The 21,575-nt window shown below is 40.8% G+C and overlaps 1 protein-coding gene across 2 annotated transcripts in view; it reads right to left on the reverse strand.

The window, feature by feature from the left end:
- The window catches only part of DGKH (diacylglycerol kinase eta), a 178,918-nt gene extending 158,252 nt beyond the window's left edge, over nt 1-20,666 (reverse strand). For both annotated transcript variants that reach the window (XM_038569642.1, XM_038569641.1), the window contains exon 1: nt 20,475-20,666. In XM_038569642.1, coding sequence (XP_038425570.1) covers nt 20,475-20,666 — 192 coding nt within the window. The remainder of the gene's footprint in view (nt 1-20,474) is intronic.
- Nucleotides 20,667-21,575: the final 909 nt, after the last annotated feature.

Consider the following 21,575-nt stretch of genomic DNA (forward strand, 5'->3'; position numbering starts at 1 on the left):
GACACAGGCAGAGGGAGAAGCAGGCTCCATGCAGGGAGCCTGATGTGGGACTCGATCCTGGGACTCCAGGATCACACCAAAGGGGCCGAAGGCACTGAGCCACCCAGGAATCCCTCAACTAAGTTTTAGAAATGCTACCAATAATCATGGCTTTTTATTATGAAATATTTTTAAGTTAATATTTAATTTACTACAGAAACAAATTAAAATCCAAAGTCAAAAAATAAAATAAAATAAAATAAAATAAAATAAAATAAAATAAAATCAAATCAAATCCAAAGTCAATCTGAAGGTAAGTTTAGCTTACAAGCCATATTACTCTATTTACAAATCTGGCAAATTTTAACCATCTGTTTTGGGGGCTACTGGTTTTATTATCAATATTTAACCTTTTGTTTATTATAAAAATTAGCTTATGCAGACTTTCAGCTTCTAATATCTCAGTAACATGGTTATAAGAATCATATCAATAATTACAGAACATACTAGTAGAGATTTTTTTGTTTTTGCTTTTACAGAAATGATAAATTATTGAACTATTACTTAATTATTCTTTTATATAAAGTCAGAAAAATTAATGCATACTCCTAGGTAGGCTATACCATCTATCTTTGATTATTCCTATGGAAATGTTTAATCCACCCCTATAAATATGAAGTATTACACCACCTAATTTTCAAGTGTTTTATTTATACAAACTGAGTGGTATTTTAATTCCTTCAGTGTATAAAAATTAAAAATTTCTCTTTACATTTTTCTGTAATGAGATACATCCAAATTTAAAAACAAATGGGTTTTTCTTATTACAAAAGCAAATGTGTAACATGTAAAATAGAATTGAAAATAGAAATAAACAATAAAAACCCTCAACAAAGTAGATTTAGAAGGAACATGCCTCAACATAATAAAGGTTATCTATGAAAAATCCACAGCTTGCATCCTTAATGAGGAAAAACTGAGAGCTTTTCCCCTATATTGAGGAATAAGACAAGATGTCCACTCTTGCCACTTTTATTCAACATAGCACTAGAAATCCTAGCCACTGCAATTAGACAACAAAAAGAAATCAAAGGCATCCAAATTGGCAAGAAAGGAGTAAAACTTTCACTATTTGCAGATGACTGATAGTCTATATAGGAAACCTATAAGACTATACACGCGCATGCACACACACACACACACACACACAAACCCTGCTAGAACTAATAAATGAATTCAGTAAAGTTGCAGGATACAAAATCAACATACAGCAATCTGTTGCATTTCTATACACCAATAATGAAGCAGCAGAAAGAGAAATTAAGAAAACAATCCCATTTACAATACCACCAAAAATAATAAGACACCTAGGTAATAAACCTAACCAATGAGGTAAAAAAATCTATACTCTGAAAACTATAAAATACTGATGAAAGAAACTGAAGATGATATGAAATAATGGAAAGACATTCCATGCTCATGGACTGGAAGAACAAATATTGATAAAATGTCTACACTACCCAAAGCAATCTACACATGTAATGTAATCCCTATCAAATTACCAACAGCATTTTTCACAGAACTAGAACAAACAATCCTAAAATTTGTATGGAACCACAAAAGACCCCAAATAGCCAAATCAATCTTGAAAAAGAAAAGCAAAGCTGGAGGCATCGTAATGCTGGACTTAAAGTTACATTACAAAGCTGTAGTCATCAAAACAGTAGGGTACTGGCACTAAAATAGACACCTAGATCAATAGAACAGAATAGAAAACCTAGAAATGAACAAAGCAGGAATTAATCTTTGACAAAGCAGGAAAGCATATCCAACGAGAAAAAGACAGTCTCTTCAACAAATGGTGTTGGGAAAACTGAAACTGAGTAAGATTATGCAAAAGAATAAAACTGGACCACCTTCTTAGACCACACACATAAATAAATTCAAAATGTTTTAAAGACATAAATGTGGACGGCCCGAGTGCCTCAGCGATTTAGTGCCGCCTTCAGCCCAGGGCCTGATCCTGGAGACCCAGGATCGAGTCCCACATCAGGCATGGATCCTGCTTCTCCCTCTGCCTGTGTCTCTGCCTCTCTCTTTTTCTGTCTATGTCTATCATTAATAAATAAAATCTTAAAAAAAAAAAAAAGACCTAAATGTGACACATGAAACCTTAAAAATCTTAGAAGAGAACGCAGGAAGTAACTGACCACAGAAACTTCTAGATATGTCTCCTGAGGTAAGGGAAACAAAAGCAAAAATAAATTATTGGGACTGCATCAAAATAAAAAGCTTTTGCACAGCAAAGGAAACAATCAACAAAACTAAAAGGCAACCTACGGAATAAGAGAAGAACCTATGGAATGGCAAATGACATATCCAATAAAAGATTAGTATCCAAGATATATAAAGAACTTGGGCAGCCCCGGTGGCTCAGTGGTTTAGCACCGCCTTCAGCCCAGGGCACGATTCTGGAGACCCGGGATCGAGTCCCGCATTGGGTTCCCTGCATGGAGCCTGCTTCTCCCTCTGCCTGTGTGTGTCTCTGCCTCTCTCTCCCTCTCTGTGTCTCTCATGAATAAATAAATAAAATCTTAAAAAAAAAAAAAAAAGAACTTATACAGCTCAACACCAAAAAAACAAATAATTCAATTTAAAAATGGGCAGAAGACACGAACAGATATTTCTGCAAAGAAGACATCCAGATGGCCAATAGACACATGAAAAGATGCTCATCATCACCCATGATCAGGGAAATATAAATCAAAACTACAATGAGATAACACCGCATACCTGTCAGAACGGCTACAATCAACAACACAAGAAGCAACAAGTGTTGGCAAGGAAGTGGAAAAAAGGAACCCTCGTGCACTGTTGATAGGAATGCACACTGCTGTGGCTACTGTGGAAAACAGCATGGAGGTTCCTCAAAAAGTTAAAAATAGAAGTGCCTTATGATTCAACAATCACACTACTATTTACCCAAAGAATACTAATTCAAAGGATATATATACCCCTATGTTTATAGTGGTATTATTTACAATAGCCAAGATACAAAAGTAGTCCAAGTGCCCATCGATTGATGAATGGATAAAAAAAAAAAAAAGAGGGATCCCTGGGTGGCGCAGCGGTTTGGTGCCTGCCTTTGGCCCAGGGCGTGATCCTGGAGACCCGGGATCGAATCCCACATCGGGCTCCCGGTTGCATGGAGCCTGCTTCTCCCTCTGCCTGTGTCTCTGCCTCTCTCTCTCTCTGTATCTGTCATAAATAAATAAAATATTTTAAAAAAAATAAGAGCTTTAAAAAAAAAAAAGATGTGATATATATAATGGAATATCATTCAGCCATAAAAAAGAATAAAATTTTGCCATTTTCAGTGATGTGGATGGAGCTAGACAGTATTATGCTAAGCAAAATAAATCAGAGAAAGATAAATACCATATGATTTCACTCATATGTGGAAGAAACAAAACAGACAAGCAAAGGGAAAAAAATAAGAGAGACAGAGACAAATCAAGAAACAGACTTAATTACAGAGAACAAATTGATGGGTTAAAATTGGTGATGGAGATTATGGAGTGCACTTGTTAAGATGAGCACAGGGTATTGTATAGGAAGTGCTGAATTACTATACTGTACACCTGAAACTAATATAACACTGTATGTTAATTAACTGGAATTTAAAAAAAAAAAGAAAAAAGAAAGAAAGAAAGAGCAAATATCCATAATTCCATAATACAGTGAGAAATCACTATGTCTCTGTTATGTCCTTTCCTGGGGCTCAGAGTCTACATGGTATTAAAATCTCCTTTCAAAAAAAAAAAATCTCCTTTCTGTGCCCTATATATCACGAGTACCTTCCATGTCAAGATGATGCAAATAGTTAATTTGTTCATCTATCTACTCTCTCTTAGTATCTCCTGAGCATCTACTGCCTTCCAGGAACCATGTACCTGATGGATTTTTTGATATAGATATAGCATAATTAATTTAACCAATTTTTTATAATTGGACATTTGTATCATAAACAAAGAATGAGAAATAATCTTTCTGGCTAAACACCGAAGAGGTTTGAGAAATTATTTGCCTGGTCATTTAGTTTATGGTGAGTTTCAATATGTCAGGATTCAACAAGCTTTTACTTTCTATTTTCTTCCTTAGAGTCACATTTTAAAATTCTTTCCAAGCCTGAAACTATGCAATTACTTATCTATATTTATTCTAGTAGTTTTATGATTTGTTTATTATAAATTTGATCTTTAACCTATCTGGAAAATATGCAGTCCATAGTGTGAGGTAAGGGTTGGGCTTCCAAATTTCTTAACTAAATGGTGAGCCAGTTGCCTCAGGAGGAATTATTGAGTAATCCAGTTTTCCTCACTTGAAATATTATCGTTATTGTAAAGTATATTCTTATATATGTGTTTAATTACATCTGACTGACTAAGGTCCTCTTGTTATTCTTCCTTTTCAATATGTATTATTTTATGACCTTCCAGGTCATTTTAGTAACTCAGCCAAAATTCAAATAGCAAATGTATTTGGTTTTTTTGTTTGTTTGTTTGTTGTTGTTTCTTTTAGCAAATGTATTTGTAATTGTGTAAAACTTAGAGGTAAACTGTGTAAAACATATGGCATTCATTCAGATTCTTTTTGTACCTCAGCAAAGTTTCATAGTCTTCTTGATGTTTTCATAGCTTTCCTCATATTTTGCATATTTCTTAAACTTTTTTCATTTTTATCTCACTAAAAAAAAAATCATGTAATCCTATTTGAGTTTATAGTGAGCCATCCCTATGAATCTTACTTTAGAATTGGTTTTAATTATGGTAAAATACACTTCACATAAAACTTAACTATCTTAACCATGTTTGAGTGTACAGTTCAGTAGCATAAAGTGCATTCCCATGGTTGTACGACCATCACCACCATCCAACCACAGAACTCTTTCATCTTGCAAAACTAAAGCTCTGTACCCATTAAATACTAACTCCCCACTCCCCAACTTCCCCCAGCCTCTGGCAACACCATCCTGCTGTCTTGCTGAAATTTACTGCTCTAGGGGGCTCCTATGTCCTTCTGTAGTTGGTTTATTCCACTTAGCAAAATGTCCTCAAAGTTCCACCATGTCGTAGCATGCGTCAGAGTTCATTTCCTTTTATGCCTTGAATAACATCCTATTGCATGTGTATGTGTACACCATGTTTTGGTTTTTTATTCATTTATCAATAGACATTTGAGTTGCTTCTACTTTCTAGCTCTTGTAAATAATGCTGCTATGGACATGAGTGTACAACTGCTTTATAATTGAAATGTTTGGGGGCACATCTATACAATGTGCTATATTGTATAGGTGGTTTATTAAAGTGTACATCAAGTTCCTAGGCCTTATCAGCCTAAAGGCATACATGGGGTCACAGTGATGACAACAATCCATATTTAAGTCCTCCTCCTTCATCTAAATATTTCCTGGAAAATGTCTCATGTATGTTCACAGTTTGCTTTGACAGGAAAGTCAGCACATGTGACTTCCCTTGTTCATTCCAGCTTCTCAACTACACCCCACACACTGGGGCCCTGAAGGTAAGAATGCCATAGAATGAGTATTTTCCTGTCCCCTTGTTATATCCACTATCGTGTTTGTTCTGTAACCAAGGAGAATGAAGGAGCTGAACCAACATGTTAGAATGCTCCCTCTTTGAGAAGAAGAGGGGAGGGAACCCTGGTTGGCTCAGTTGGTAGAACGTGTAACTCTTGATCTTGGGGTTTTGAGTTCAAGCCTCATTGAGGGTATAGAGATTACTTAAAAATAAAATATTTTAAAAAGATGAAAAAAAAGATGATGATGATGAGGGGAAATGAATGGTAATAATTTAATACTGTCGTGATATGTATGGATGATGATGATAAGGTAGCCATGTTACCCTGGAAAGTTGAATCTCCTTCAACATTCTTTCCTTCCTATTGTGAAATCTTAGCTAGATCTATGAGAACATCTCCGGCTCCTTACCAACCTACAAAAAGGTTTACAATTACACAGCTTTGACTCTGGCCTGCCAAAGCCTGGATCCACACAGGGATTTTCACTATGCCTGAAGACTTCACTAGCATGTCACTCCCTTGCACCCTTCTAAGAGCAAAGGCACCCTTTGGAAAGAGTGCCCTTCACCTCAAGATTCTTGAACACGTAGCTAACATTTACTAGCACTTACTGTGTGCCAAGCACTGAGCTAAGGACTTTATCTCTTCAATCTTCACAAGAACCTTAAGAGAATTTAAACATGAAGAAACTAAAACTTGGAGAGGTTCTTGACCTAACCAATAAGAGCTAGAGCCAGGGCTCATGACTTACTTAATGCATAGTTAAGGTTTTGTTTGTCTGTTTTTGTTGTTGTTGTTGTTGCTGTTGCTGTTTTTAATTCTAACCCAGATCCATTTATTTTTTTGAGGAACTATTTTCATGTTCTAGGTAAAATATTCTTTGTATTTTACTAATGAAGATACCCCGGCTATGCATACATGATTCAGAGATTTTTCCCAGCAAAACCTATTATTAATGTATCTGTAAAGCATATTTAAAGTAGTTAAAACTGGGGACGCCTGGGCAACTCAAGTAAGTGTCTGACTCTTGATTTTGGCTGAGGTCATGATCTCAGGGTTGTGAGATAGAGCCCCTAGTCATGCTCTATGCTGGGTGTGGAGCCTGCCTAAGGTTCTCTCTCTCCCTCCACTTCTGCCCACCCCCCCCCCACTCTTACAAAAATTTAAATAAAATAATTATAACTGTATAGTTTTTTTAACTTTCTTTTTTTTTCTTTCTTCTCCTTTTTTGAGTGACTAAAATTTAATTCTTTGCAATGATTTTCTCTTCTTCCCTTCCTTAGCTACTTGGTCCCACAGTCCCTTTCTAAGATGTCTCATTCTTTACCCAACATAAATTCTTTACCCAACATAAATTCTCCCTTGTGCCCACCCTCAATCTCCCCACCCCCTCTTGCTCTGCCACACTTACTTAACCAAACCACAACTCTGGCTTAACCCAGTTCTCTATCTACTCTGTGCCTATAGCCATGCAGCCGAACGTGGTCCCACAGGCAGGCTGATGATGCTTACCTTAAATGCATGGTCACTTACAGGCATGCCTGAAATGCCCCCTGATATTCACACTGCATTTCTCTACTCCATTCCCTTTTCTACACTCCAATTCAAGTACTTCACACCCTTTCCTCTCTTCCAGATAGATCCCGAAGATTCTCTCTCCCATCTTATTCTCAGCTGATGATCTAGCTTCCTATTCCAGGAAGAAAACTGAAACAATCAGAAAAGAACTTCCAAAAGCATCTACTGCATACTCTGGATAAACAATCCTGGTCCCAGAAAAGACCAGGCCTGCACAAGATCCCAGCCTGCCCCACATATTGGTGAGGGGATCCTCTACTCATCCCTCAGTGACCCATACAAACCGAAGACTAACAGACACATTTCCTTGGGACCTAGGAAAAAATCTTTTCTCCTGACAATAAAATTTTGTAAACGATCTTGTTGCTTTGGCTGCCAGGAAGCTTGGGGCCAAATTCACAACTGATCTTTAACAATAGATAGATGGTGATAGATAGATAGATAGATAGATAGATAGATAGATAGATAGATAGAACACAGACACCCGATTTTAGAGACTAACCTACTAACATTCTTGGTCTCATAGTCCTATCTATATTTTACCTAAGCTTGATACACCATATTGAATATAAACTACTTCAAATATTTTCAGAAATGTTGGGAAATAATAGTACCTAAAAATACAGCAGGCAGAGAAACGGGGGGGTGGGGGGGGAAGGAGAATTTCAGGTAGATGGAATATCATGTGAAAACACGTGGAGGTCCCTGCCTCACTTTGGGAATGGACAAGAGTCTGGCATGACCAGCCACAGGATGACAGTGACAGAAAACACGCCCGGAATACCACGGTACTGACTCTGCCTGGTATGTTCCAACACCAGATATCTGCATGGCTCACGTCACTCCATTCAGATCTCTGTTCAAAATCACTTCACCAAAGAGAGTCCTTCCCAGACCTGGTCAACCAAAATACTTTCCACACACACACATACTGCCCCGTCATTCCCTTCCCCTTTCTCATCTTATTTCCTTCATTATGCTTATGAACATCTGATACATATTTGTATATATGTGTATTAACTTCTCCTTCAATAGGATGTAAGATCTAGTACACAGGATTTTTTATGTTAACTTACTATTCCAGCACCTACAACAATACTCAGTAAATACTGGCTAAATGAATAAAAAGGTAGTTTTACTATCAAACTGAGAAAGATCCACTAAGCCATGCTAGGAAATTTAGACTTTATTCCATCAGTAATGGGCAAAGTCTAAGAGTTCATGCAAAATGTGTTATGATCATACTTCCCTCTCATAAAAAGATAACTCTGGCAGTGTACCAGAAAGGAAATCCATCGCAAACATCGAAATGATAAGTTCTGCAGGTTAAATGAAGTTTGAGTAAGTAGCAATAGAAATAAAAGGAAAGGGATGAATTCACAATAGACACATACAGTGGTCGACAAAGGGACAGTATATCTTCATAGTTTTAAACCAGGCATCAAACTGGTCACTGTAAAGCTGTGTAACCCTGGGCAAGTTACTCATCTAATTATTGGTTTCCCCATTTCTAAAATGAATATAATAGTTGCACCTACCTACTGACCAGTTTTGCTATGAAGATTAAATGAGACAATGTATAGCAAAATAGAACGGAGCATATTTTGTGAGACTACTGCCTGAACTCCATGAGGAAGGGGACTGTGTCTGCTTTGTACACTGCATCATCTGCAGGACCTAGCACCCTGCCCAGTCGGAAGAGGCTCCGAATGAGTTAATGAAGATTATTAGCAAGATAAAAAGTCAAAGTTAACTACAAGTCGAATCCTGTATGATATAAAAGTAGTGAAGCAAAATGTGCCCAGTGGGTGGGGAGACTGTGAACCCAACTGTTCAGTTTGAGGATGTCAAGGCTGAGATGGCCAGGGGACCCACTAGAGTCAGCAGTGTAGGCAAAGAAAATATAGGTCCAGGTCTCAGGAAAGAGCATGAGCTAGAGGAAGACTGGTACAGCTGGTAGGGGAAATCTAATCTAATCGATCACATTAACTAAGACAGAGGCAAACAGACTTAGAATAAGAATCCTAGGAGACAAAAACATTTAGCATTAGCCAAAGGAGTCAGGGCTGGAGACAGACAGGCAGTAAAAAGCTAATAAGAAAGATAAGAGAAATTCAAGCCTTGAAAACAGTAGGGAAAGACGTAAGAAAAAGGTCAACAGCGTCAAAATTGGCACAAAATACAAATGAGTGAAAACAAAAGAGACCACCGGATTTTAGCAATTAGATCATAGTGACCTTTGCAAAAGACATTTTCATGAAGCAGTTGGGGTAAAATCCATATTGCATGGACTGGGGAGTAAATAGGACTTGAGGAGGCAGACATCTGTATTTTGACAGATGTAAGGAAAATCATTCCAGGATAAAGTAGATTTGGCCACAAAAGCACTTAAAAGCCTACCTGGTCAATGATTCTCACCACCATCTCTAAGTGGTCACCCGTTTCCTAGTAAAGTATTTTTTCTTAAGGCACTTGTAACATACATTAACCTAGGAACAAGGCTGACCCTAGCTAAAATCATCAAGTCAAGTAAACCTATCTTCATTGCTCTTGCAGTATGAGTTTTCACATGTCCAAAGGGCCCTTCATGGTAGCAAAGAAATTTTTTTTTAAAGATTTTTTAAAATTTATTTATTCATGAGAGACACAGAGAGAGAGAGAGAGGCAGAGACACAGGCAGAGGGAGACGCAGGCTCCATGCAGGGAGCCTGACGTGGGGCTTGATCCCGGGTCTCCAGGATCACGCCCTGAGTTGAAGGCAGATGCTCAACGGCTGAGCCACCCAGGTGTCCCAGAAATTTTATTTTTAATGACAAAATAATGGTCTATAAAACCATAAGAGTTTTATCAAGTCTTTTTAGAAAAGTCAACAAAGAACTATAATCTATACACGCTACTGATTAAGTTATTTAGGAGATACATGCATCATGAATAATTGAGTTACCCAGATTTTATACCAACTTTTAAAAATAATTATAAAAATCAAGGACACAGAAGCATATGGTATATTTCTTTATCCTTCATTACTTACCCACCCTATAAGGCAGAAATCACTAAGTCCATTTTGCAAATGAGAAAGCTGGAGTTCACAGAAATGAAGTGTATTCGTCAGAGTATGCTAACTGATATAGCAAACAATGCCCAAATCTCAGAGGTTAACACAATAAAGGTCTAGTTCCTTCTTGTGTCACAATCCAATGTGACCGATGAGGTTTAGGGGCAGAAGCTCCATGAAGTCATTCAGGGATCCGAGCTCCTCCCACTAGATAATGTACATCTAGCTGGCAGGTTAGAGAAGAGACAAAACAGAAAGTCCCATAAAAGGCTTTAGATGCCAAATGGTAAACATCACTCCCATCCATATTCCCCTGGCCTGAATTCATAACCTCACCTATCTGCAAGGGGGAAATGAAGCCCAACGGTGATCCAGGAAGAACAGGGGAAACAGAAATTGATGAGCACATCACTCTCTGTCACATTAAGTAACATGATTAAAGTCACCCAATGGTACCCTAAAGACATGAGATGCAAACCCAACACGACTAACTCCTGAAAGGAACCCTGTTATTCTATGTTCCTGAGTAAGATTCATTTCATTGAACCCACCCCCAATTTTAGCATTTCTCCAAATGACCATGACAACAGCTGGTTATAGTACATGTGTATTTTTTTCATCTACCATTTATTGTCTATCCTGCAATTCCCCTCTACAAATCAATGGTTTTTAGTCTTTTGAGGAGTATGCACAGATATAAAATTGGGGGAGCCCTCCGAAGCCTATCCCCCCGCTATGGAATGCATGAACCCCAGGCTAAGAACCCTTCTTTTATAGTATTACCTTACTATTGACATTGTTAACCTACTCCCAACTTCCTACCTGCTTCCCCCTGACTCCCACCACCCCCAACTTCAGTCCCACTGGTCCCCTCCTTATCACAGCTTTTATCTCTTGGTCTTCGCACATTGCTTTTCCTTCAGAGATCCATGGAACATTCCTTCAAGATGTTTGCTTTTTCTCTATAGCACCTCTCACCTTCTAACATGCTACACATTTTACATATTTATGAGTTCGTAACTGCTCCCTGCATTAAAATGTGTACTCCATGAAAGCAGAGGTTTTGTCTATTTGGTTTATTGTTCAATCCCTGGCACCTATGAGGGTGCTTGGAACACCATAAATATCTTTTTGAATGAATTGAGAAGCAACAAAGGAATGAAAAAGAGAAGCACACAGGTAGATGCATAGTACTAGAAGCGTTCTAGTTCTTACACTGGATTCTTGGGTGCTCATTTTACTATTCTGCTTGACAAACTACAGAGATATGTTCTACATTATGTTATAATTATATATTATGTTCATATAACATATACAACACACATTATATATGTTTATATGTTAGCATACTTAATGAAAATTTGCATTTGTTACATACTAATGATATGTAACATTACATTATTTTAAAGTTACAATTTTTTTTGAGAAAGAGAGAGAGCAAGGGGAGGGGGGAAGAAGCTTAAGCAGATTCCACACTCAGCATTGAGCCCAAAGTGGGGCTCCATCTCATGATCCTGAGATTATGATCTGAGCTGAAATCAAGAGTTGGACACTTAACTGAGTCTCCCAGGCACCCCCGTTGTAATTCTTAAAATGCTTTATGAGTTCGTACAAATAATCCAGCTCAAAATAGTATGTCTGCTCAGGTATATGCCCTAGCATCCTTTCTCACCTAAATAAAATAGGTAGATAGAGAAAATGGCCCCCTAAATGTCCTTTTCATTCCTTAGCAAGTTAAAAATAAATTTTACTCATATTTTTTCTTCAACTATATTTTAATGGGCCACATGGAAAATTACCTTATATAATTCTTTTTAACGCTGTATCATGACCTTTTAAAAATAGCACCTTACCTTATGGAAGTGAAAGTAACAGTTTTCTTTGAAAACCTATTTGAAGAGTTAGCTACCTAAAAGCATGTCTTCTAAATTAGTCCTTCTAAAGATGTTCTCGAAGTGATTCCGTGATTTAGCTAACAGTAATTAAAATGAGTAGAACTATCAGCTGAAATTTTTATTCAGAAATTTGCTCTGCAAACACAGACTCAAACTTGTCACTAAAACACAGGATTCAAATGCAAAAAGACGTTGTAAAATCTATAACATAGGTTAGAGATATACTTACAGACTAAAATTGATAAAGGGCAAGGCAGGAAGGAGGAGGAAGGGGGAGGAAGAGCAGAGATGTAGGGGGGTAGGGCAAGGGGGTAAGAGAAGTGGGGACTGCCTGCAACCATCTGTGCCTGCACCCTGTGGAGGGGTAAGGCTTCAAAACCCAAGAAGCTTATGGAACTCCTAAAATAAAGGAATTTGGAACCTACCACTGGGTCCACTGTGCCAGGGAATAATGTACGGTAATTAGAAGTCTTGCTTTTGAGTTCTAGCCTCCCATTTACTCAGCAGATATTAAACTGAGTCTCAGTTTTCTCATTTGTAAAATTTAGGTAATTTCACACAACCGTTAACCAAGAGCATGTTTATTCGTTTTATTCCGTGAATAAAACCACTCTGTAAGCAATAAAATGCTAAGTAGAAAGGTATTTGAAAGTTCCTGACATAGATGCCCCAAGCCTATACAAAAAGGTTTATTATAGTCCATCACATGCTGGTGGTTTGAAAAAGTCGTGGTACTTAAATGGCACAGTGAGAAGGTTAGAAATTCCAGCTCCACACATGATAAAGTGAATCATATTTCTTTGGTAGAAAACAAGAGCCTAATAGTCTTCCAAATACTCTCATAACAAAGAGCAAGGGGGAGGGAATTATTGCCATATATGTTCAATTGGGAAAAATAAACGACTACTTGCAGTAGAATCAATGTGCACTGAATCCTATATTAAGGCTATTATCAATAATGGTTATTGACCATTTTAAGCCACTTAACAAAATCAAAAATACAAACGTGCTTCAAGTGACCGACAATTTTCAGAGGAATATACTCTATAGCCAGCAAAACCACACGAATTTGCCAAGGGAAAATAGTGCACTAACACGTGAGGGCCTTTTTCGAAGGTCTATTCTTAGATCTAAAACAAACTCTCTTTAATTAAAACCTTTGCTTATAAACACATTTCCTGAATAAGTAAAGCCTAACGAATCCAATATGAGTGAAATGCTGTGCCCTGGAAACAGAAAGGAGTGGCTGACAATGGTCGTGTCATATAACCTTTTGTCACTCCCACCACAACAGCAAACATGCAACCTTAAACTAAGCGAAAGCTTTCTAAATTTAGATACTTTCAAATAAGGCATCTTAAGTTATATGTAAAGGTTTGGTAAATTATTTATTATGTCTCTTATCTTCAATAATGGAATATCATGTTTAATTTGTAATCAAAATGGAAAGAAAGCTGTTATGCCATATATTACTGTACCAAGACTCAGAGTTTCCAGTCTATATTTAGTTCACATTAAAATGGAAGCAAAGACGCAAACCAAGCTAAAAATAAAATGTTCTACAAAGATGAGATTTTTTAAATGGATTGAAATCTAGCTTTATTTGGTCCCCTTAAATGCTGATCGCATCGAGCAGCACCTTAACTCTGGAGTGCTCTGCAAACCTAACTGTACCATTTTCCATCACCTAGAACAGGGGTCGGGAAAGAGTATGGCCCACCAGCCAAGTCTATGGGCCATTTCGTCCCGGCCACCTGATTTTGAATAGCTCATCAGCTAAGAAGGTTTTTACATACTTATATGGCTTTTTCTAAAAAAGAAGATGAAGACTATTTCTTAATACCTGAAAATTCTATGAAATTCGCATTTCAGTGTCTTTAAAGTTTCATCACCCCACTTATTTAAGTATTGTCCGTGGCTGCTTTTACACTATGACAGTAGAGTAGAGTGATTTTGACCCAGACTCTATGGCTCACAAAGTTTAAAACTTTATTACCTAGACCTCTACAGAGAAAGGTCCCCAAGTTCTGCCCTAGATGAAAGTTAATTACTCTTATTATTCAAAATATCTTCCTTCTCAACATCTAGCAAAATGCTAAAGTTCCTGATTTCACTCAGGGATGCCTGAGTGGCTCAGTGGTTGAGCCTCTGTCTTCAGCTGAGGTCATGATCCTGGGGTCCTGGGATGGAGTCCCGCATCGGGCTTCCTGGAGGAAGCCTGCTTCTCCCTCTGCCTGTGTGTCTGCCTCTCTCTGAGTGGCTCTGATGAATAAATATAGAAAAATTTTTAAAAAGCTCCTGATTCCACTCAGAACTGTAGGTAAAAGTTTTAAATAATCTTTAAATTTTAAAATAAAATTTTCTAATCTATTCTCTGTTTCCAATGGGCTGCCACCTACAAATTGAAAAATGCTGAGCACGTCTTCCCTAGGCTACTCCAACTACAGTTATGGTGAAAGATAATGTTTTAAATGCACAGTGAAAAATGCAAATCAGTATTTTCAAATAGTGTCTCACTGTGAAGGTACAAGAATTTATTTACACATCTTTCAGGTGAAAGTATGGCCAAGGTACTAATTAAAGACTGTGGTGACTATTTTGTTAATGTGCTTAGAGACGTCTTAATCCAGATATAACGTTATAAAGTTCTGAATATCTTTCCAGTGGTTAGGTATGTTTTACCTAAATTTAAAGACCCATAAAAAAAATAAGACCCATAAATATTCCAAATTAACTGTAAGAAGACATAGAAATGCCAGATCAATGAGAGCACAAGAAACCTAATTAGGAGATATTTTTGACACATGAAGCTTCAAGACCTTGGCTGAGATAAGTCATTGTCAGAAAAAGTCACTGAGGGATCCCTGGGTGGCGCAGCGGTTTGGCGCCTGCCTTTGGCCCGGGGCACGATCCTGGAGACCCGGGATCGAATCCCACGTTGGGCTCCCGGTGCATGGAGCCTGCTTCTCCCTCTGCCTGTGTCTCTGCCTCTCTGTCTCTCTCTGTGTGACTATCATGAATAAATAAATAAAATCTTTAAAAAAAAAAAAAAAGAAAGAAAAAGTCACTGAGATGGCTCATTTGTTGATACCATGTGGCTTATGATGGTTGAACAATCTTAGTCTACAAATCTGAGCAATATTCCTCCAGACATTCCCTATATTCATGGGCCACAGTCTTCACTGGCCAACAACAACAACAACAACAACAACAAAAAACAAAGCTTTGACATTTATGCTCAAAACCAAGTTGGTCTGAGTTTATATCAGTGCTGTTTCAGAATGCCTCATTCTCAATAAATAGCTGTGAAATTCTCTGCAACAGTAAATGTGAATGTAAAATCAACCTCCTCCTTAAGACAGAACTAAGAATTAGGAATAAGAGCCAAGAGTAAGTAGAGAGGAAGAGGTAGGATGAATCACAGCTCCCATCGGCTTTCCCACATCAGCAACATTTCCACTTTTGTAAGTAAGGGATTTTTTTTCCCTTGGGGAAACAGAGGCAGATGCAAAATTATCCACTGTGGATAGCTAGATGAGACTACCTGCAATTCTACTTAGCTGATATAGAGAAAGGAAAAAAAGTGAAAAACAGAGAGAAAAATAATACACTGAAAGGACAAAGAAAAAGGGGGAAAAAATGCAAAAGAGAACAAAGAGTATACAAAATGGGGATGGGAGGAGGGTGCTAAAATGTACGTGAGAATTTTATTATTAAGTCACACTAATTTTAAAAACCTGCCAGTCTTATTTTTTAAAAGTCTGTTTTAAAAGATGACTTTAGGGGCACCTGGATGGGTTAGTCAGTTAAGCGTCCGCCTTCAGCTCAGGTCATGATCTCAGGGTCCCGGGATCGACCCCACATCAGGGTCCCTGCTTAGCGGGGAGCCTGCTTCCTTCTCTCTCTCTCTCTCTCTCTCTCTCTCTGTCAAATAAATGAATAAAATCTTTTTAAAAAATATGACTTTAAAAGTCATCATATCCACTGCAAAAAACTGAGATTAGTGTTGTCCTAAAATAATCCATTTTCCCTTCCATTGAGAGCCAGGTATTTAAATAATGATACATCATGTTAGGTTGAACCATATGAAATTTCCCACATTTGACCATTTTTTTCCAACTTTATTGAGACATAATTGACAAACTAAATATATATATACTTAAAGTATATAATGCTATAATTTGATAGACATACATATTGTGAAACAATTAGGTAATTAACATATCCAGCACCTCACATAGTTAAATGTGTGTATTAAGAATGCTTAAAATCTACAGCACATAGTTGGCTCAGTCAGTTGAGTGTCTGTCTGACTGTTGATTTCAGCTCAGGTCACGATCTCAGGGTTGTAGGATCCAGCCTCCTGTTGGACTCTGTGCTCAGAGGGAAGTCTGCTTGAGATTCTCTCTCTCTCTCTCCCTTGGCCCCTTCCCCTGCTCTCTCTCTCTCTCTCAAATAAATAAATAAAAGAGAATAGATCTTAAAAATGCAAGAATGCAATCTTAAGCATTCTTAAGATCTATTCTCAGCAAATTTCAAGGATACAATACAGTATTAACTATAGTCATTATGCTGCACCTTAGATCCCCAGAACTTACTCATCCTATAACTGTAAGTTTGTACCCTTTCACCAACACCTCCCCATTTCCCCCCACCTCCCAGCCCCTGGCAACCACCATCCTACTCTTGGCCATTTTTGACCTACTGATCTAGCAAATTCATTTAGTTCAACCTAACATAACATAATACTTTCCCACCATTAAAAAGAACGGGGTAGACGTGCACATGCCATTAGGGAAATGATCATTTTAGAGCTCCAAACAAGACACAGCATGTGTACAGAATGTTCTCATTTGTACTTTTTTAAAGAAACATATGTATGTTCATAGACATTTTCTGGAAGTGTACCAAGAAAAATGTCAACAATTGCCTCTGGGATGGAGACTAGAAGGTCTGGAGTGAGAGGGAGATTACTTTCCACTGGATACTCTCCTGTCACAGAATATCCTCTCACACTATTGAATATCATATTATATGCATGCATTACTTATTTCAATTAAGAAAAACCTGGATATTTTCCAAATGCCACAATTAATTTAAGATCATTCAATTATTTAAAACATTAATCAGTATTTACAAAAAACATTTTTAATAAGGTAATTACTTGAGTGGCCTTTTTTTAACCCAAACCTAAACTAACCAAACAACTTTATGATCATAAGGCTCTTCAAGGAAACTAAAATAAGTAGTATGCTTTAATAATAATATCCATATACATGAAGCATTCTATATAAGTATATAATGTATAATGAATAAAAGGTATTCATTTAAGAAATATTTTTTATTTCTTAAGATTCATTTATCTAATTTGAGAGAGAGTGTGGAAGCAGGGGGAGGGGGGCCAGGGGGAGGAGTAGCAGGAGAGGGAGAGAGAGAGGATCTCAAGCAGACTCCATGCTGTGTGCAGAGCCTGACATGATTATGACCTCAGCCAAAACTAAGAGTCTACTGTCAACCAACTGAGCCTCCTGTGTGCCCCATATATTTTATTTCTATGCACAACTCACTCTGCAGTAGGCCTTCTGTATATATACATATAAATGCTTTCTAAAGATACGACACAGTATACAAATGCATACCCGTGAATACATGTGTATATGTGTGTGCGTACGTATACATATAGCACACATAACACCCCAGGCTGCTAGTCAACCAAGACCAAAGATGGCACTAGCAACCATAACCCTGTCAGATCTAATGGTCCCTTGGTATAGCTACAGTATGTACAAGCAAGAACTGCTTTCTTTCTTTTTTAAGATTTTATTTATTTATTTATTTATTCATTCATTCATTCATTCATTCATTCATTTATTTGAGGTGAGGTGAAGGGGAAGAGCAGAGGGAGAGGGACAAGCAGACTAGGTGCTGGATAATGCAAGGGCTCAATCTCACAACCCTGAGATCACAACCTGAGCTGAAATCAAGAGCCAGAGGCTTAATGGACCAGCCACCCAGGTGCCCCAGAACTGCTTTCTGTCTAAAAAACCACTAGGCCTTGGGCTAGTCCTGGCCTCTCCCATCTTGCATATCTGTGGAGATGATCAAGCAAGTACAGTCTTTCTAAAAGATCTTTTTGCTCAACTATTACCTGGATCATAATTGAAGGCTGGGAACCAGTATTAAATTTAGCAGTTCTTAAAAATAAATAAATAAATAAATAAATAAATAAATAAATAAATAAATAAATAAATATAGCAGTTCTTATTTTATGAATCTCATTACTGCACTAGCTCTCTTCCCTGAGAATCATGAACATATATGAACAGTCTGGATTGAGGTGGGGAGGGGCAGGCAGAGAGGTTGAGGCCCACTGGTCTCAGGAGTTCTAGGCCTGGATCTCAGGTGTTCTACATGAAAATACTGATGAACTTACACATTTGTATGAGCTAGCATAAAATGCAGAACTTCTAAAGTTCAATACATCTCGGGAAATATACAAATATTTCATTTAATGATCACTAATTCTATTCATAGGGGAAAATGCACTAAATATTTTTATTACAAAGTTAAATGGAAAACCAATAATAAATGTGCTTTTTAAATGTATTCTTAGTCGCAAAAACATGTTTTACCCCAAACCATAGATAAAATAAAATTTAAAGAATTTAAGCTTAGCTATCACCATGAATTCAGGAGATCTACAAATTTTAATTGTACCTCCCCCCCGACCAGATTTATTGTTTAACTTAAACTCAAATTAAAGTCATCTCTAAATTTTCTCTCAAGCAGTATAAATTTACTAATTTTGATGTAAGTTTCCATGGAATTTTAGCCATTTCATATGTATCTATAAAATATGCCATCTTTTAAACTTGCTATTAGTAACACAGTTTTGTTAACTTTTTAAAAATTAAGATATCAAATGTTAAAGGCACAGAAAGTCCCTATCTTATTTAGCCTTAATACATTAAACCTCATATCCTTAAGTTATCACAGATTCTATTAGATGAAGAAATATCACTATTAAAATGAGTCACAAGATGTGCAGTTAAAAAAAAATAACCGAAACAATCTTTGACTCTTAGATGACTCTAAGCGCATCTTGCTAACACTGTGTGTGCTTACGTGTATTTACTTTAGAAAATAAGGAGGTAGGCCAATAAAAGCATGATTTCATAAGCATAAAATAAAAGCTCTACTCTCCTATAGGAGTCCACCGACCTTAAAAAAAAACAAATTCTCATTAAAAACAACCACAGAATTAACTTTTGCAAATTTATTTTTAAAGAGAGCACAGAAATCCAGTGACTTCACTGGTTCTCTTCACATACCTCAGGAAGGGCCCCCAGGGATAACCGACTTCTAAAGTACGATGATTCTTTTTTTTTTTTTTTTTTACGATGATTCTTAAAGTACGATGAAAATCTTGAAATATGAGGAATCCTCCAGTGGTTAAGCATCTGCTTGCTATGTATATGCTCAAGGTCTAATTAAAAACGCTCAACTTTGAGCCCTCGGGGGTCAAAAGCTCCTGCTCCATACACAAGAGTAACACAGCACGCTCATGGCCATGTAACCCCGAGAAGTTAATCTTCACTAGGACAACCTTGGCTGGTAGGGTCTGAACCCTGCACTGGGCGGGAACCCACGACTCAGAAGCCTGGCTTGCTGATGGGTCACGCGAAGTGGGGGGGGGGGGGGGGGGGAGCATCACTGGGAGCATCACTGACCCTGGGAGCATCACTGACCCAGGCACAGCGCCCGGCCTTTCCAAATGGCAGCGGGAGGCTAGGGAGCTGCCTGCGGTCGCTTCTCCCACCCCCACCCACCACCCACCCTCTCAGAGGGGACCTGGGGAGGAGGCAGGTGCGGCCCGCGGGAAGGGCAGGAGGGTGGAGGGCTTCTCGCCCCTGCGGCGGGGCGGCCTGCACTGGGCTCTCCGCGCAAGGCACGTCCTCCGCCCAACCGGGGCACGCAGGGAGGCCGAGGACGTAACACAGAGCTTCTGAGTTCCCGGAGTGGGGCCTCTCAAGAGCGCTCCGGCATTTTCCCACGCTCCCGCCGAGCCTCCCCACTGCCCCGCAGCCCACCCCGGCGGCCTCCCGCGCGGGGCCCGGGGATCCCTTGCAGCCGCACGGCGGCCCCGCCCCCTGGACAGGCCCCGCCCCTGGACAGGCCCCGCCCCCAACCAGGCCTCGCCCCCGGCTCCCGCGGCCCCGCCCCCAGCCAGGCCCCGCCCCCGGCCCCGAGGCCCCGCCCCTAACCAGGCCAGGCCCCGCCCCCGGGAGCGCCGGCGCTCCCCGCGCGCCCCGGGCGCCCGGGCCCCTCGCCCCCGCCCCGCACGCTCCCGGGTCGGCCCGCCTCACCTTGGTCCGGATCTGCCCGGAGGTGGACACTTTGCGGATCAGTTTCTGGGGTCCCTCCTGCTCCGCTTCGCTGTCGGACGAGTCGTCTGCGGGCCCCGCCGACGCAGCGGCGGGGGTGACCGCGGCGCCCGCCCCGGCGGCCGCTCCTCCCGCGGCGCCCGGAGGGTGGTGCTGGCCGCCGGCCCCGGCCATCCGCTCCGGCTCCTGCGGGGACACAGCACCGCCCGGGGGGGCGGCGGCGGCGGTCAGGGGGCGCGCTCGGTCGGAGCCGGGCCCGGAGCCCCGCGCCCGGACGCCGCCGCCATGTTCCGCGCCGCCGGCCGCCCCGGGGAGGGGTCGCGGGGGCGCCAGACGCGCTCCCGGCTGCGGCCGCTCAGCCCCTCGGCGCGGCTCGGGCCCCGGCGGCGGGCGCAGGGGGGCGCCCCGGGCGCTCGGGACCCCTGCGCGCGCAGCCTCGGGCTGTCCGCGGGCTCCGCACCCAGAACACGAGCGGCGCGGGTGGAGGGGGCGCGAGCGGCGGAGGGGCAGGGGCCTGAGGCCCGACGGGCGGGGGCGGGGGGCGGGATGGGGGGTCACGAACCTCCGCGGCCGAGCCCCGCGGGCCGGGCGACGGCCGTGCTCCCCGCGCGGCTGCAGCGACAGCGGCCCCCGGAGTTTCCCGCCGACCTCCTTGGTGCAGCCTGCCCCCCCCCCCCCCACCTACGACTCCTCCGGAGCCTCGGGCCTGGCCGCACAGGACAAGCCCCTCGCGCCCCCAGACGACCCCCGGCCCCCGGCCCCCGGCCCCGGCCCCGCCCGTCCCGCGAGCCCGCCGCGCATCCCGGGCCGACCGTACCTCTCGCGCCCCCGCCTCGGGGCTCGGGTCCTCGGCGCCCTCCCGACCGCGGGGCTTAGCTGCCGGCCCACCCCCACCTCCATCCGGCGCACACGGAAGAGCGGAGCATTTTCCGGGAGGCTCCACTCCGCTCCGAGAACTTTTCGTTCGGAAAGAGCGATCCGTCGGCTCACAGGAAGCTGGGCAGGGCGTGGAGGGAGCGCAGAAGCCGGAGAGCACAGCGCAGCCCGAGCCCGCAGGATGCGAAATAAAGGTCTTTGAAACCG

This window comes from Canis lupus, chromosome 22 (assembly GCF_011100685.1).
Source record: "Canis lupus familiaris isolate Mischka breed German Shepherd chromosome 22, alternate assembly UU_Cfam_GSD_1.0, whole genome shotgun sequence".
In the NCBI taxonomy this organism is placed as follows: Eukaryota; Metazoa; Chordata; class Mammalia; order Carnivora; family Canidae; genus Canis; species Canis lupus.